The 17,075-nt window shown below is 56.8% G+C and overlaps 2 protein-coding genes across 5 annotated transcripts; both read left to right on the forward strand.

Moving 5' to 3' along the window:
* The first annotated feature begins 2,621 nt into the window (after window positions 1-2,621).
* Window positions 2,622-3,936, forward strand: INHBE (inhibin subunit beta E). Its single transcript, XM_028110747.2, has 2 exons — window positions 2,622-2,919; window positions 3,179-3,936. The coding sequence occupies exons 1-2, from the start codon at window positions 2,622-2,624 to the stop codon at window positions 3,934-3,936; spliced, it is 1,056 nt and encodes a 351-aa protein (XP_027966548.1).
* Window positions 3,937-10,059: 6,123 nt separating this feature from the next.
* GLI1 (GLI family zinc finger 1) lies at window positions 10,060-16,988 on the forward strand. Of its 4 annotated transcripts, none has more exons than XM_088025254.1 (11): window positions 10,060-10,156; window positions 10,388-10,480; window positions 10,757-10,952; window positions 11,217-11,367; window positions 11,706-11,795; window positions 11,888-12,025; window positions 12,357-12,506; window positions 13,087-13,251; window positions 13,727-13,957; window positions 14,565-14,832; window positions 15,244-16,988. In XM_088025254.1, exons 1-11 carry the CDS (start codon window positions 10,060-10,062, stop codon window positions 16,986-16,988), a joined length of 3,324 nt encoding a protein of 1,107 aa, XP_087881380.1. The 4 variants fall into 4 exon arrangements, with proteins under 4 accessions (XP_087881380.1, XP_087881379.1, XP_027966819.1 ...); XM_088025253.1 differs by having other exon boundaries at window positions 11,217-11,361; window positions 11,562-11,795; XM_028111018.2 differs by having other exon boundaries at window positions 11,217-11,361.
* Window positions 16,989-17,075: the final 87 nt, after the last annotated feature.

Here is a 17,075-nt window from a genome sequence, read left to right on the forward strand (position 1 = left end):
CAAGAAATTCATCCATTGAGGTTAATAAAGCAGCCCATTCCCTGGAAAGCTGGTCAGTGCGAAGCCAATGCAATGTTTTTAAAACAGCAAAATGAATGCAAAAAAAATCCATGATGAACAAAACAACAAATTTTCAAATAAATACAGACTCGGTATTAACTCCCTTTCTTTTTGGCTCTGCCTTTTGTTAAAAGGGGAAAGAGAGGGTCTGTCTTCTTCCAAACCTTTGCTTCCAGATCCTCTTGGCCCCTAACTCTAGACTGTGTCAGGCTTTTCTCATGCGGGCAAGATAATCACTTGGGCTTCTTCTCCTTTCTTACCCGCCCCCAAGCCTGTCCCTTCCCCCCAGCACCCAACCAGGTTGGTGGTAGGGCGGGCCTGTGAGGCAGATGGCTGGGGTATTTATAACCTGGGAGCACTTCTTGGGGAAAGTGACTAAGATGCTAGGAACATATTTATAGCTGGGTTCTGACGTAAGTGTCAGTGAGGAGGTAGGGCCAGGCCAGGCACAGCAGCAAGAGGGTAGGAAGAGCTGAAAATTGGGGACACCTGATAGAGGGTAGGGGAGAAGAGGGGTCAGCGACTCCTGCAGCCGCTTGGTGCTGCTTCTCTTGACTCTGTCTCCTGGCCTCGACGGGTAAACCCTCTGAGACACCACCATGGGCAGAAACTTCTTTGCAGTTCGATGTTCCAGACCCCAGGGGTAGAGGGCTGTCACTCACCAGCCTCAACCAACAGAGAGAGAGGTTGCTCAGAGTAGGGGGAGAGAACTGGACAGAGGGGCTTGAATATGTTTCCGCCCAGGGAGAAACGTAGGAAGGACAGAAGGGTCTAAAAGTCTCCTTGTCCCTTCTCTACCCCCCCACCGCCACACAGTGCCCTGAGTTTCTAGGAAGAGCCTGGCACCCATCATCAGGCTCCATTGGCACGTGGCAATGCGACAAAGTCTAAAACCAAAGGTAGCAGGGATATGGGGCCTGAAGACAGCTTCTGCTCTCTGGTAGTGGCGAGAGGGGAGAGCACGGGGACCGGCTTCTGTGTTTTCTGTAGGAGAGGCGGGGTCCCCAGAGTGAGAGGTTGGAAAGCGCTCTGCCTCTCCCCACTCCTCAGAGGAACCCATTCCCTGGGAAGCTGGTCGGCCCTAAGCCCCCTGCCGTCCAGTGGCACTACACTGCCACATGGTGGACACTGGGGGTACTGAGGTCCAGCCCCCAAAGCACCACTTTCTCCCCCTGGTGCCAGACCCAGTAGCCTCTTGACAGTCCCCGCTGGCTACATAGGTGGGAGGTTAATAAAACAGAGCCGGGGCACATTTCCAAATCACACTCACTTCCTTCTAGCTTCTTGAAGCAACTGGGGCATAAGGAGAAAGGCTAACATGAAGTCTACCCTTATAAGTTCGAGGTGGAGGGGCCATGGCTCTCCCATTTAGTCAGCAAGGAAGTGTGGTAAGGAGGGCTGGGATGGGAACCAAGGTCACTGCACTCATCTTGCTTTGCTCTTCAAGGTCCTTAGACCTCCCATTTCCTGCCCCCTTTCACAGAGGCCTCGCACCACTTCTAGGATGCCCCGAATTTAGGTAACTCTCACAGTCCCCTTAAAGAGAGCCAGCAGCTGGGTATGGGCCCTCCCAAGTCCCATGCCCTTCTGCCAGCCTTGATGGACTCTGCCCTGCTGTAAGATTGCATCACCGCCACCCCTACCTCTCTGGGTTTCCCCAGACATCGCAGTAACATGCCTCCCACCCCCACCATGCTCCAGCCCCCTCCACGTTGTGCTCCAGTCCAACTGGACTCTGGGCAGCCAGCATAGGCAGGGTCAGGAGGTGACTTCCGTGCCCCATGGCACTGCCACCTTGGCCTGGGCAGGAGGACGCCATTCCTCTCCGCGCCACCACCCCCCCCCCCGTCCCAGCCTTATTTCTAGGGAGAGAGAGACCAGAGTTCTCCTTCCTGCCCAGAGACCCTGGAGAAATAACCAGTGGAACTCAACAGCTGCCTCATAAGAACTGCTGCAGCAGAGGTGTCTGGGTAAGCTGGAAGGACTAGAGGTATGGGAGGAAACTGCCCTCCCCACCTTGCGCCTATGAGTCCCTCCCCTGAGCCCCAGACCTTGGGGACTGAGCATGTGAAATCATTCTCTTTCTTGCATCATGCATGTCCACATTGCCCCCCCCCCTTACACCTACCTCAAACTCAGTGACCAGGCCAGATGGTGAAACCCGAGCTCCCGGGGAGGGGGGGGGACCTCCACCCCCCTCAGGGCCCTGATGGGCAGCACAGCCGGCCAATCCCGGGGCTCAGAGGGTAGGTCTGCTGGCTGACCACTAAGTGGGGGAGCCCCAGGTTTCGGCTCTAAAGAGGCCCCAGTCGGTAACCAGCCATGAGCTGTGAGGGTCAAACTGGCAGACTGCGCTAAACACAGCCACCCATTGGACCATCCGCATACTGCCTTCCTGAGTCCCGGGCAATAGAAGACAGGTGGCTCTACCCTTGGTCGAGGGTAGGTGTGGCACGGCGGTCTGCTGCTGTGCCCTCATTGGCTTCCACGCAATCAGATCAACAGAAGGAGCAACTGCCATCTGAGGCTCCCGACCCAACCCAGGGCCATTCACCAGGAGCATGGGGCTCCCTGATGTCCAGCCCCAGCTGGTGCTGCTGTGGGCACTGGTGTGGGCACAGGGGGCAGGGTCTGCATGTACATCCTGCGGAGGCCCCACGCCGGCGCCCCAGGCAGAACGAGCTCTGGTCCTGGAGCTAGCCAAGCAGCAGATCTTGGAGGGGCTGCATCTGACCAGTCGTCCCAGAATAACTCACCCTCCACCCCAGGCGGCGCTGGCCAGAGCCCTCCGGAGACTGCAGCCAGGAAGTGTGGCTCCAGCAAATGGGGAGGAGGTCATCAGCTTTGCTACCATCACAGGTGGGTAAGAGAGAGGCAGGCAGAGAGCAGACGGAGAGGGAGGCGGAAGGGGACACTGACAGAAAAGGCAGACGGAGCAGGGTGTGGGAGGAGGGAGGACAGAAGAGGCAGGGACGGGTTGCGGAGGACGGAGGACACAAGGCAGTCCCCGCGTCTTCTAAAGGGGCTAGGGAGAGCAGTGGGCGGGGCTTGCAGGGGTCTCAGAGGGGAGCTCCATCCCTGCTCACATTCCTCCATCCCTTCTCCATCTCTCTGGCAGGTCCCTCCACCTCAGCCTGCAGCTCCATGCTCACCTTCCACCTGTCCACAGCCCAGTCCCACCACCTGTACCACGCTCGCCTCTGGCTGCACGTGTTCCCCACCCTTCCTGGCACTCTTTACTTGAGGATCTTCCGATGGAGCCCAGGTAGCGGGCACCAAGGGTCGCACACCCTCCTGGCAGAGCACCAGACAACAGCCCCGGGCTGGCACGCCCTCACTCTGCCCTCTAGTGGCTTGAGGGGTGAGGAGTCCCCTGTCCTGAAACTCCAGCTGAACTGCAGACTCCTAGAAGGCAACACCACCTCTGCCCAAAAGCCTCGGCAGCTCCTGGACACAGCGGGAGACCAGCGGCCCTTCCTGGAGCTTAAGATCCGGCCCAGTGAGCCTGGAGCCAGTCGGGCCAGGAGGAGGACCCCCACCTGTGAGCCTGAGACCCCCTTATGTTGCCGGCGAGACCATTATGTGGACTTTCAGGAACTGGGATGGCGGGACTGGATCCTGCAGCCCGAGGGGTACCAGCTAAATTACTGCAGCGGACAGTGCCCCCCCCACCTGGCTGGCAGCCCCGGCATTGCTGCCTCCTTCCATTCAGCTGTATTCAGCCTCCTCAAGGCCAACAACCCTTGGCCCTTGGGTACTTCCTGCTGTGTCCCTACGGCCCGAAGGCCTCTGTCTCTCCTCTACCTGGACCGGGATGGCAATGTGGTCAAGACAGATGTGCCCGATATGGTGGTGGAGGCCTGTGGCTGCAGCTAGCGAGAGGACCTGGGGATTTGGAGTAAAGAGATCAGTTGGGGGTTCCCAGGCAAAGGGCATCTGTGGTGGGAGACATTGCCTGATCCACACCCCCACCTAATGGGCGGGGTGGCAAGATGACCGGGGTGACCCTTAGGGGACCCAAAGGGGCACTTGTCGGTCCAGACTCTTGCCTATTCCAGGCTGGTTGATGTGTGGGGAGATGGGGAAAGTGTGTTCTCTAAAGGAGTCTCCCCAGAAAGCTTGATTTCCGACCTAAGCCCCCTGAGAAGGTGGCAGAGGTGAGGGAGGGGTGGAGGGAGGGAAGGAGAAGGCAGAGAAAAATTACTTAGTCTCTCGCAAGAAGAGGAAGTCCTCAAGTGAGGGAAGCAGGCTTGGGACAGGGGAACCAGGCTGGCCCAGGGTGGGAACTGTGGAAGAGCTTTCAGGGAGGGTCAAGAAGGAGATGGGCAAGGGGCTAAGAGGAGGTGGTTAGGAGAGCCCCAGAAATGGGAGCCGGGAGAGGGTACTGAGCCTAGGAAGTTCCCTAGTTTTTCCCAGTGTGGGGGACAGGACCCACCGGGGAGACAAATGTTTATCCTTTCCTAAGAAATGAGGGGGAAAATCAACAAGTATGAGTTATAAAGAAGGGCTGGGGCGATAGTCCACAGGGAGAGTTTTCAAGGTGAGGTCTGGGGACCCCTGGGAGGTCCCTGAGACCATTTCAGGAGTGTTCACAGGATCAAAACTATTTTCATAATAATACTAAGATGGTATTTGCCTTTTTTATTTTCATTATCTCAAAAGTATACAGTGGAGTTTTCCAGAGGCTATGTGGCATGTGATTACATCATTTTTCCGACATCCTTGTTAATGGGATATGTGCCTGTGTATTCTTGTGTTACAAAATTCTTCAGTTTTAACTTCTAATATAGTAAATTAACAGGAACCACATAAACAAAAATTCAATAAATTTTAAGAGTATAAACGCGGGGTGACGGGGTGGCTCAGTGGGTAGAGCATGCATATGACTCTTAATCTCAGGGTTGTGAGCTCAAGCCCCACATTGGGCGGGGAGCCTGTTTAAAAAAAAAGAGGGGCTCCTGGGTGGCTCAGTCAGTTAAGCATCTGCCTTCGGCTCAGGTCATGATCCCAGGGTCCTGGGATGGAGCCCTGCATCCCATTGGGCTCCCTGCTCAGTGGGGAGTCTGCTTCTCCCTCTGCTCCTCCCCCTGCTTATGCTCTCTCACTCTCTCTCAAATAAATAAATAAAATCTTAAAAAAAAAGAGTGTAAAGGGGTCTTGAAGTCAAAATGTTGGAGAATCACTAATCTAGAGACCGGGGTGAGGAGGAAAAAACAGTGTGCTCTAAAAGAGCTTCTCCGAAAGAAAGGACCACTGACTGGTCTTGCCTGACCCTCTGGGTATAACTGGTGTCTGGGCCAAAGTCATATGGGGGAGGGAGGGTGAAATAGGACTCCTTATCTGTTCCCCCAGAGTCACTACCTATATTTGTAGGGCCTCAGACCTCTTTCTAGTTTCACCTTTTCCCCTTGACCCTCAGTCTGAGCAGTTAACCTACTAACTCTCCAGGCCTGAGGAGGTGGTTCTTGGAAGCAGAACTAGGATGTGGGAGGCCTGTCTGAGGGGTGACGGGAAAGGAAGGGGCTCCTTTTCCTCACCACGTTTTCTCCCCTTTCTCATAAGGAAAGGTCAGACAGACTAAAATAGCTGCCCCTTCCCCTGCATCCTGTCACTATAGCAACACGAATCCGAAGGGACAAGACACTCCCCTCTCAGACACTACTGTTCTGCACTAGCAGCCTCTTCTAGTGTACCTTTCCACTTCTTTGGGCTCATACAACCCTCTCCCTGGGCTCCTAACTGGGCTTTGGAGGGGGGACCTGTCAAGCCTCCTACACCTTCAGCTCCCCTGTCTTCTCCGCTTCCAGACGCCGAGAGAGTGTCATGTTGCAGAAAGGCCAGCAGAGGGAGCAGACAGCCTGGAATTGCAGAAAGCGGGCAGCCCAGAGGTACGGAGGTGCCCGCAGTCTCCAGAACTTGGAGATGAAGGAGAGCGGGGGTTCTCTGCGGAACAGTGTTTCGGTCGCGTCCCAGGGTACCTTAGTAACCTTGTGAACCGCATACTCTGCACCCAGAGCCTCAGCCACTGCCCGTCTCTTTTATGCTCTATAGACCCTTCACTTCTAAGCCAACTGTGTCCCGTCCTGTTTGCACCAAACCCCCAATCTGTCCTGACCCCTTCATGTTCCACTGAAAGAGTGAGGCCAGCAGATAAACTACAGGATGGCGGAATGCTCAGTTAGCACCAACCAAAGTTGACGACGCTACCTCCAATATTATCTTTCTCGGATGAACTTTTTCGTCGCCCCCCCCCCCAACTCCCAGTACATTTCTTAGTTTTTTCTGGCTCGGGGGGTGGGGAGTGGGGGAGGGCTCTTCGTGGGCAGCCGATCCAAGGATCCATGCCGGGATTTATTGCCCACCACCAGCAGCGTGTTCAGCGGGGGGGGGGGAGAGGCAGTATAGGGTCCCTCAAGGGAGGGGGAGGATCCTGGGGGTCCTGGGGGTGCAATAAGCCCGGCACCCCCTCTCTTGCTTTCAGCTACCCCGCCTCATCCTCCAGAACGGCAAGAGGGAGGGAAGTAGAAGGGAGGTGAGAGGCGAGCGGGAAGAGCGGCGGCGCGCCAGCTGCTTGAGCGAGAAAAAGTTTTTGCAAAAGGGAAAAAAAAAGTTTGCGCTTCTCGCGGGTGGTCCCGGCTCGCGGCCCGGCGGGCTGGGCCGGCGGGAGGGCTGGCGGCCAGGTTAGGGGGGGTGGGGGTGGCACTGAGGCTGCGCTGCCGTGGCCCTGTCCGCCCCCCCCTCCCCACCGCACACCCCCCAGCCCAGACTCCAGCCCTGGACCGCGCATCCCAAGCCCTGCGCCCAGGAGGAGGTGAGAAGGGGGGCAGGCGGGGGACCACCTGGGAGCAGTGGGGGAGGGGGCCCGAGGGGATGCCCTGCTTGCGAGGGACTCTGCCCAGCCAAGAGGGAGACCTGGGGCACAGAGGCAAAAAGGGGGTGGGAGAGCCTGGGGTGAGATACAGAAAGTTTGAAGAATTTTTTCGTTTGTATCTCCCTTTCTCTGTCTTTTTTTTTTTTTCCTCTGACAGTCTCTGTGTCTCTGTCTCAGGCAACCGTGGATCTCTTTGTCTGTCTCCGCCTCTCCCATATATTAGAAACATCTCACTTTCATGAGGTTGGGATGAAGAGGCTGGAGGGCCGGCTAGCTGGAGGTCTGCGTGGTAGAGAGGGAACTCCAGGTGTGTCCTGAGCGCCGGCAGGAAGACGTCAGTGTTTCTGGAAGAGGGAACAGTTAAGGAGAGAGCCCTAGGTGGGGTGGAGACGGGTGTGTGTGAGGCGACAAAACCGGTGGGGGACAGCTAGGCTTGAACCCCTGACCTGTCTTGTGACAGATGTGCTTGCTGGTGCATTCGTTCTGGGGAAAAGGAGTGCCTTCTGTTTTAGGAAGGGGGCGGGAGGGCCCAGAGTCTCGTTTAGGCCCTGGAAAGACTTCTCAAGGAATAGGGACTCCTGAGTCCCCAAGGGCTGTAGTCAGGGGGCTTAGGAGGAGCCGAGGAGACCTTGTCTTGACCTTCTGACCTCGGGACCACCAGGACAGCTGGGCCAGCCGCAGGGAGACCCCTACTGGGACTGGGCGGGACCACTGGCCACGGCCTGCCTATGTATCCCCGTTGGAACCCCCTCCCCAACGGGAGCTGGGGGCCGAGGCCCCTCCTCTGGCTCAGACCACCCTGCCTGCCCTTGCTCCCCGCTCTGAAGCCTCTTTCAGGCCCGGTGACCCCGAAACAATCCGCCCTGGGCAGCTAGCTTTGGGGACAGGATTAGGGAAAGGGGATCCCATAGTGATTGGGGACTTAAGGTTTTGGGGGCTGGAGAACTGGGGTCTTCATAGGATAGGTCTTTACTGTCCAGTGGAAGGAGAAGGTGGGGCAATTTCCCCGGGGAGTTGTAAGGGCCGGAATTGGGGTGGTTTTTCCTTTGGGGGCGGGGTCCGGAGACACCCCCCCTCAATTATCTACTCGGCATCCCCAACCAGGCGGTACAGACCCCGCCCTTGACGTCACTAAGGGGTTCCCGGGGGTCTGGAGGGGTTAACCCTTGGGAAGCCAACTGTGATAATCAGGAACCCAAGGTGTCCTGACCCCTCCCTCCGCCCATATACACCTTATTTTATTTACCCAATCACTTTCTGTCCCTGTAGTTTCTGTATTCTTCTTTCTTTTCCACCCCGCCACGGGGACCCCCCACGCTCCAACAGTGCCCCCCGCCCCCCGGGCGCCACTGCCAGCTTTCTGGATGAGCTGAGGGGAGGAGGGAAGAATGTGTCCCGCCTCTCAACTACACCCCCCCCCCCGCCCTCCCTCCACCGCGGCTCGCTCGACTGGGCTCCCGGGGCGGGCGGGGGAAGCGGAGCTGTCTGCAGCCAGAGCCTGCGGCGGCGACTTGGGTGGGCCGAGGAGGCACGGGGGCGGGGAAGGCGGGACCGGGAGAAGGGGGGCGGGGCCTACTCCTGGGAGTTGGGGAGCGGGGGTGCGAGGGGGACTCTGGAAAATAGGGAGACACAGAAGATGATTCAGGGCTTCAGCAGGGCAACCCTAGAGCTCCCTGCCCCATCCTGCGCTCTCATCCACACTCCAGAAAAACTTAACCGAAGCTGGAAAAGTTGGCGAAATTTTCCTGTCACTGGTGTGAAGGGGAGACGTGGGTGGGCTGTGGCACGCGTGGGCGAGGTGGGATGTCGCCCCATTTCCATCAGGACTCCCCTGCGGCTGGACAGTGGCACAAGAGGATGACTGAGTAGGCACGTTTGGGGGAGTCTCTTTAGTGTTTGGGGGGTCGTTTGCGAGCCCCTGCCTCCTTCTCCTGGGTGAGTCATAGAGGAAGGAGGCGGGAGAAGTGTCCCCCCATCCAGCTGCCAGCCAGCTGTGCCCCCCCCACCCACAAAGTGCCAAGGTCGAGTTGGGAGGTCTTGGATGCGGGATCCAGCTCTCCGCTGGGAAAGGAGGAGTTAGGAAGGGTACAATCCAGGCTACGGGGCTTGGGCTGGGTCATGGGGTCCGGGTTCCTCTCCCCATTTTACCCCGCCCTCACCCAAAATCCCAGCATCCCGGGATCACCCACCGCGCCGGCCGGCCCGCTCCCGGTCGTTCTCCACCCTACCCCGCCCCACCCCACCCTCAGTCCCGGGAGACCGGAAAACCCGGGGTGGATCAAAAACTGGAGTTTGAGGAGAAAAGCGGATGGCAGAACCCTCTCCCTCACAGCTCTTCTCTAGTGGATAATGACTTTGTTTTTTCATTCTCTCAAAGCCTTCTCTTACAGTCCTTTCCTGCTCCCCTAAAAGAGACCAAGTGAGGTGGGCACCCAGATTCAAACTACCCCAGGATAACACCAGTTTCCACTCTTTGTACTCAACAGACCCGGGAGGCTCTGCTCAGAAACCTTATCCCCTTCTATACACAGTTTTCTGCCTTAGAAAAAGGCATATCGTCTGTGCTCCCTCCTGGCCCCACGTCTGTGCTCCCTCCTGGCCCCACCAGCCTCTCCGTCTGGGCTGTGGCGAGAGCTCCCTCTGCTGCATACTGGAGAGATTGTAGCGGGCCTGTCGCTGGGCAGGAACAAATGAAGGCAAAGGGGCTCAGCATGAGTTCCCCCATCCCACCCCTCAAAGCTGGCCCACGGTCAGAGCAAGAAGAAATAGAGGACCATGGCATAAAATCACTTGAGGCTTATACAGACGCAATTAGTCCATAACACTCCCTCCTACACACACACACACACACACACACACACACACACACACCAGAGCTTAGACCACCCAGGCAAAGATCCCACTCAGTTCCCACAAAGATCCTCAAGACAGCCTCTGCCTCTCTGGGACTCCTTTCCTTACCCCCCTGGCTGAGTGATGCTCATTTCACTTTGATTTCCCGTGGCAGATGTCTTAGAGGTTCTATAACTGAATTAGTTATCTGACCTTCCTTATTTCCCTCCTGCCTTTATAACTTGCACATCTCCCTTCCCCTCCTGCAGTGTCCCCACACTCTCCTCTGAGACACCATGTTCAACTCGATGACCCCACCGCCAGTCAGTAGCTATGGCGAGCCCTGCTGTCTCCGGCCCCTCCCCAGTCAGGCCCCCAGCATGGGGACAGAAGGTCAGTGCAAATACCAATCTCCAGGCCTTGAGGCCTGGCAGCTCTCTCAGTCAGCCCCAGGGATCCCTCTTCTATCTCCTACCCCATGCCAGTCTCTAGTCCACAAGAAGATTCGAGGCTCTATGTCGTATAGGCTTGGGATATGGGATCAAGCCTCTCCCGGGGTTTCAAGGTGAGGCCTTATGTGTTCCCCCATTCCCATTCCCCATTCTCGCTATCTCTCTTTCCTAGGACTGCCTGGTCTGCCCTTCTGTCACCAGGCCAACCTCATGTCTGGCCCCCACAGTTATGGGCCAGCTAGAGAGACCAACAGCTGCACCGAGGGTGAGGCCTCAGGCAACATCTCTTCCCTTTTTGCCCCTCTGGGACTTGCTCTAAAAAGAGAAAGTTGCAGGGGGAAGGCAGGGGATCTAACTTAGAAGAGGAAATGCTTGGAGATAGGAGCAAGGGGTCAGAGCATGATCAGAAGGTCACAGATGGGGTCAGTAGGGCAAAGCAGAGTCAAGTGTCATTGTTTTGTTGAGAGTCAGGACCCATGGGTTGGGTGGAGGGAGACATGCCCCCATTTACCGTAGCTGTCTCCCCTGTTTCCTGCCCCAGCCCCACTCTTCCCTCCTCCCCGAGGTTCAGTCAAGTTGACCAAGAAGCGGGCACTCTCCATCTCGCCTCTGTCAGACGCCAGCCTGGATCTACAGACAGTTATCCGCACCTCACCCAGCTCCCTTGTGGCCTTCATCAACTCACGCTGTGCATCTCCTGGGGGCTCCTATGGTCACCTCTCCATCGGCACCATGAGGTGCAGAAAGCCTTGGGCTAAGAGGCCCCTAAAGACCCTGCCAAACCCCATTAAAAGCCTCAAGCTTTCCAAAGCACCCAACCCTGTTTGAATCCTTATCATTTCAAAGGTGTTGAAGCCCTCTTCGGTGCTTCCCTGGGCCTGCCTCAACCCCATCCCATACCGTTTTTCAGAAACACTCCAAAATAGCCCAAGGACTCCTGAAATTCTTTCAGATGATAGTCCTAAGTAACTGCCTCTCCTCCTCCTCCTCCCCCTCCTCAGCCCCTCTCTGGGATTCCCACCCCAGATGAATCACCAAAAAGGGACCTCGCCTTCCTTCGGGGTCCAGCCCTGTGGTCCCCATGACCCCACTCCAGGTGGGATGATGCCGCATCCTCAGTCCCGGGGACCCCTCCCAGCTTGCCAGGTGAGAGTCCTCATATTGCTGCCCAATTTCCCTCAGCTCAGGGAGGGTGGGTGGTGGACTCTATGGGGAAAGGTGAAGGAAGGACAGGGGATCGAAAAGTTCTCAGTAGCAGAAACATAAAGGGGTATGGTTGCTGGGGTTCACTCCTTGAGGCTGAATCAGACTCTTCCAAATGAGATCCTGCCTTTTGCCCATCCCAGTGCAGTCTGAGGAGGAAGTCTCTTCCAAACCCAGGGGTTCCAGCTGCTTGGGTGGGGGTACTCAGGGCAGGAAGACCTGGCTGGGCTCCCTCTTCCTTCTGCCCACTTCTACCTTCATCACCCTCACCTCTTCCCTTGGGGAAGCTGAAGTCTGAGCTGGACCTGCTGGTTAGCAAGTGCCCAGAGGAGCCCTTGGAGGGTGATATGTCCAGCCCCAACTCCACAGGCACACAGGTAAGGGGGGGGGCGACTTTAACTCTGAAACCTGAGCTAAATAAACAAAAGCTGTCACCCCAGTGACCCTAGGATTGCCTCCTCTGCCCTAGGATCCCCTGCTGGGGATGTTGGATGGGCGGGAGGACCTGGAGAGAGAGGAGAAGCCTGAGCCTGAGTCTGTTTATGAGACTGACTGCCGCTGGGATGGCTGTAGCCAGGAATTTGACTCCCAGGAGCAGCTGGTGCACGTGAGCCCCAGGGGGTAACAGGAATGCTGGCTGGATCTTGTAGGACATTCTGGTGGGACACTGTGGAGTTAGGCTAAGGGCAGGAGGTCCCAGGATACCGAGGTCAGAGGTTGAGTGGCCAGTTGGGTCGGCAGAAACTCAGGAGCTATAGCTTTGTTTTAGAAATGTGGGAGAACAGAGGTGTGGGCTATGATGTTCTTTCTGCAACTTCTTCCCCCATGAGGTGGAGCCTTGGAGGAATATGGTGGGGTGGGGAGGTTCCAGGGAAGGTCTGTTTTGGGACTTGGGGGCAGAAGGGAACCTCAGAGAGCCTCTGTATCTCCTCCTTCAGCACATCAACAGTGAGCACATCCATGGGGAGCGGAAGGAGTTCGTGTGCCATTGGGGGGGCTGCTCCAGGGAGCTGAGGCCCTTCAAAGCCCAGTACATGCTGGTGGTGCACATGCGCAGACACACGGGGGAGAAGCCACACAAGTGCACGGTGAGGCACCCACTTCCCAAGCTCAGGGTCCTTCCCTAAATTGGGGCTCCCCACCAAGAGCTCATATGACTTTCTTGGAGCCTAGGCACTTTGCCGCCATAAACAAATATTTAAAAACTGTATCTTAGGACTGGGTTAGTATAAAGATGAACATATTGATGTTGTGTATTAGAACATTTTCTTGGACCTAAAAGCCATTTTCCCTTTGCTTTAAGAAATTAAGACATTTCTGTGGGCCCCCAAAAGTACCCTGGGCCCGAGGCACTGTGCCTGCTACTCTGCCTAATGGAGAAGCTCGGTGTCAAGGACATAAGACACTCCCAGAATGACCCCATCCTAAGCCAGTCTAAGATTCCCATGCAGGGGGATCTGCTCTGGCTTGACGGGGAGATGCTCGCTGCCGCATCCCCTCCGGCTTCCAGTTTGCCGAGCGCTTGCCTGCCTTCATCCCTGAATTTTGGGAATTGCCCTCGCATCTTGAGTTATAGTCTCGGATGTATGTCCCCTTTGAGATTTACAATTCTTCTAATCTCCATGTCCTTCTGTCTGAGAGCTATCTTTTGACCCCAATATCTCCTAGTTTGAGGGGTGCCGGAAGTCATACTCACGCCTCGAAAATCTGAAGACGCACCTGCGGTCACACACGGGTGAGAAGCCATACATGTGTGAGCACGAGGGCTGCAGTAAAGCCTTCAGCAATGCCAGTGACCGAGCCAAGCACCAGAATCGGACCCACTCCAATGAGGTGAATGCCCCACCTAAGGGACCCTCCCCACTTGAGAAGCCAGTTACTGGGCAGATTCCCCCATAAGAAATCCCTTAGCCCAGCACCCGCTCCACAGAGGTGAGTCCCCGTCCCCCACCTCATTCACCTGGATAAGGTCTTTCTGAAACCAAGAACTTCCACATAACCACCCCACCCGCTACCTCTAACCAGCCAAAGGGCCAACCTAAATAGACCCATTCGGCCTGGAGGGGACCCATGGTCCCTTCAACCCCTGGCTTTATGAAGCCTCACAGACCTGGGCTGTCAGTTTTCCTAATCTTTCCCTTGACCCTCTCATTTTTTACTCCAAGGACCCCCCCTCCTTAATTCCCTGGGTGCTGTGCATTCCTCCCTGACCCCCTCGTCCCCAACTGATGCCACCTCTTCTTCCCATGCCTTCCGCACTCTCCTGCTTTGATTCCTTTGCCTGATGTCTTCACTTTCCACCCAACAGAAGCCGTATGTTTGTAAGCTCCCTGGCTGCACCAAACGCTACACAGATCCCAGCTCGCTCCGGAAACACGTCAAGACAGTGCATGGTCCTGATGCCCATGTAACCAAGCGGCACCGAGGAGACGGCCCCCTGCCCAGGGCACCGTCTCTGTCCACAGTGGAGCCCAAGAGGGAGCGGGATGGAGGCCCCATCAGGGAGGAGAGCAGACTGACCGTGCCGGAGGGGGCCGTGGTGAGCTGGCCCAGGCGACTCCTGCCTCCATGCCCCGGCCTGCCCTGCCCACATCCTTCCAGTCCGCTCCCAACTCTTCCATGTCCTCCTCTGTAAATCACCCTTCTGTGGAAGTCCTCCAGTCTCTTACCCCAGTGGTGCTCCTTGGGTTACCCCAAATCAAGAGATTTTCGTATAATTCATTACTGAATTGGTTCAACAAACTCTTATATGGGGCTTAGTATATTATTCTAATTTATGTATAGTTTACATGTAAAATTCACATTAGTAGGATTATAATTTCATGTACTCCTCACAACAGCTTCGTGGAAAAGGAACTTCCTCTCCACATTTTCAGATGACGAAACTCAGGCATATAGACAAATGGTCCAAGGTCACCGAACTAAGTGCAAATTTGAACCCAGGCAGTCTGTGCTCCATCCTAGGCTCTTCTCATCAACATCTCTCCAGTTTGCCCCCTCCCCTCACCTGCTCAGCCCTCCCTACACCTGTAAGCTTCCCCTCGGTCCGCGCAGTCACTGAGACACAGGCTTGAGCCACTCACCAAGTTCAGGGAACTGGGGGGGCGGGGGGGAGGGGCCGCCCTCAGCCCTCATGTTCCCTGCAGAAGCCACAGCCCAGCCCTGGGGCCCAGTCGTCCTGCAGCAGCGACCACTCCCCAGCAGGCAGTGCCGCCAACACAGATAGTGGTGTGGAAATGACTGGAAATGCAGGGGGCAGCACTGAGGACCTGTCCAGCTTGGATGAGGGGCCTTGCATTGCTGGCACTGGTCTGTCCACTCTTCGACGCCTTGAGAACCTCAGACTGGACCAGCTACATCAACTTCGGCCGATGGGGCCCCGGGGCCTCAAACTGCCCAGCCTGACCCATACTGGTGAGACCTGGGTGTGGAGGTAGTCGCTGGGCTGAGATCTGGACCTTCTCTGAAGTTGGAAGGAGGACTTCCCTCCTCAGGGTTGCCCTATAGCACCTTTGTACAGTTAGCAAAAGGTCCCCCTTCCTCAGACACTTTCCTTCCATCCATCAGGTAATTGTGATACACAAAGTATGACGTGAATGCTGCTCCCTAGGGCTGTGCAGTGTACAACCTATACAACTGTTCACGGTGGTTCTGAATCCCTGGTGACACAGACGTAGAAAGGGCATGGGTCGTCCTGGGGTCTGAGTCATCGGAGTCAAGGAGCCTGTCCCTAGGATTCTGGGACAAGGCCGTCCCATGGGGGAGGCAGGGTGAGATTCAGAGGGCTCCCTGACCACCCTGCTTTTTCTTCCTTATCCCTTGTAGGCACCCCTGTGTCCCGCCGCCTGGGCCCCCCAGTTTCTCTTGACCGCCGCAGCAGCAGCTCCAGCAGCGTCAGTTCAGCCTATACCGTCAGCCGCCGCTCCTCCCTGGCCTCCCCTTACCCCCCTGGTTCCCCGCCCGAGAACGGGGCATCCTCTCTGCCCGGCCTCACCCCTGCCCAGCACTACCTGCTCCGGGCAAGATATGCTTCAGCCAGGGGAGGTGGTACCCCACCCACGGCAGCACCCAGCCTGGATCGGATGGGGAGCCTTCCTGCACCTCCCTGGAGAAGCCGAGCTGAGTATCCAGGATACAACCCCAGCGTAGGGGTCACCCGGAGGGCCAGTGACCCGGCCCGGGCTGTTGACCGTCCTGCCCCAGCCAGAGTCCAGCGGTTCAAGAGCTTGGGTTGTGTCCACACGCCCCCCACCATGGCAGGGGGAGGACGGAACTTCGATCCCCAACTCCCAACCGCTGTCTACTCACCACAGCCCCCCAGCATCACTGAGAATGTCGCCATGGATACCAGAGGACTGCAGGAGGAGCCAGAAGGTGGGACCTCCATGATAGGCAGTGGTCTAAACCCCTATTTGGACTTCCCACCCACTGATACTTTGGGATATGGGGGACCCGAAGGGGCAGCGGCTGAACCTTATGGAGCTAGGGGTCCAGGCTCCCTGCCTCTTGGGCCTGGTCCACCCACCAATTATGGGCCAAACCCCTGTCCCCAGCAGGTGTCCTATCTTGAACCCCCCCCTGAACCATGGGGTGAGTTCCCTTCCCACTCCGGGCTGTACCCAGGCCCCAAGGCTCCAGCTGGAGTCTACAGTCAGTGTCCTCGTCTTGAACATTACGGACAAGTGCAGGTCAAGCCAGAACAGGGGTGTCCAGTGGGTTCTGATTCCACAGGACTGGCGCCCTGCCTCAATGCTCACCCCAGTGATGGGCCTCCTCGTCCACAGCCTCTGTTCTCCCACTACCCCCAGCCTCCCCCTCCCCAATATCCCCAGTCAGGTGCCTATACCCAGCCACCCCCTGATTATCTTCCTTCAGAGCCCAGGCCTGGCCTGGATTTTGATTCCCCCACTCACTCCACAGGACAACTCAAGGCTCAGCTGGTGTGTAATTATGTTCAGTCTCAACAGGAACTGCTCTGGGAGGGTGGGGGCAGGGGAGATCCCCCAGTCCAGGAAGCTCTCTACCAGAGTCCCAAGTTTCTAGGGGGTTCCCAGGTTAGCCCAAGCCCTGCCAAGGGTCCAATGGCCACATATGGACCTGGCTTTGAACCTAACTTGCCCAATCACAAGTTGGGCTCCTATCCCGCCCCTCCAACCTGCCATGAAAATTTTGCAGTGGGGGCAAACAAGGCCCCCCATAGGGCAACAGCACCACCCCGACTTCTGCCCCCACTGCCCACTTGCTATGGGACCCTCAAGGCAGGGAGCACCAACCCCAGTTGTGGTCATCCTGAGGTGGGCAGGCTGGGAGGGGGTCCTGCCTTGTATGCTCCTCCTGAAGGGCAGGTGTGCAACCCTCTGGACTCTCTTGACCTTGACAACACTCAGCTGGACTTTGTGGCTATTCTGGATGAGGCCCAGGGGCTGAGTCCTCCCCCTTCCCATGATCAGGGGGACAGCTCTGAACACACCCCACCTCCCTCTGGGCCCCCCAACATGGCTGTGGGCAACATGAGTATCTTACTGGGATCCCTGCCTGGGGAGACACAATTCCTCAACTCTAGCGCCTGAAGAGTGAGGAATCCCAGGAATCACAGATCCATTTCCTAAGGGGTTTCCATTCCCTCAGAGAAGTTGGGATGAGGAGCCATAGCCCCT

The sequence above is a fragment of the Eumetopias jubatus genome, unplaced genomic scaffold (genome assembly GCF_037043125.1).
Source record: "Eumetopias jubatus isolate StellerSeaLion01/CBP00866 unplaced genomic scaffold, mEumJub1_p1.0 scaffold_8, whole genome shotgun sequence".
In the NCBI taxonomy this organism is placed as follows: Eukaryota; Metazoa; Chordata; class Mammalia; order Carnivora; family Otariidae; genus Eumetopias; species Eumetopias jubatus.

Excerpts from the sequence above, each read along its gene's own strand:
- INHBE (XM_028110747.2), top strand. The coding sequence starts at position 2,622 with ATGGGGCTCCCTGATGTCCAGCCCCAGCTGGTGCTGCTGTGGGCACTG. Across the intron at positions 2,920-3,178 it reads CAGCTTTGCTACCATCACAG|GTCCCTCCACCTCAGCCTGC; the intron begins GTGGGTAAGAGA and ends TCTCTCTGGCAG.
- GLI1 (XM_088025253.1), top strand. The coding sequence starts at position 10,060 with ATGTTCAACTCGATGACCCCACCGCCAGTCAGTAGCTATGGCGAGCCC. Across the intron at positions 10,157-10,387 it reads CCCCAGCATGGGGACAGAAG|GACTGCCTGGTCTGCCCTTC; the intron begins GTCAGTGCAAAT and ends TCTCTTTCCTAG. Across the intron at positions 12,026-12,356 it reads CCCAGGAGCAGCTGGTGCAC|CACATCAACAGTGAGCACAT; the intron begins GTGAGCCCCAGG and ends CTCCTCCTTCAG.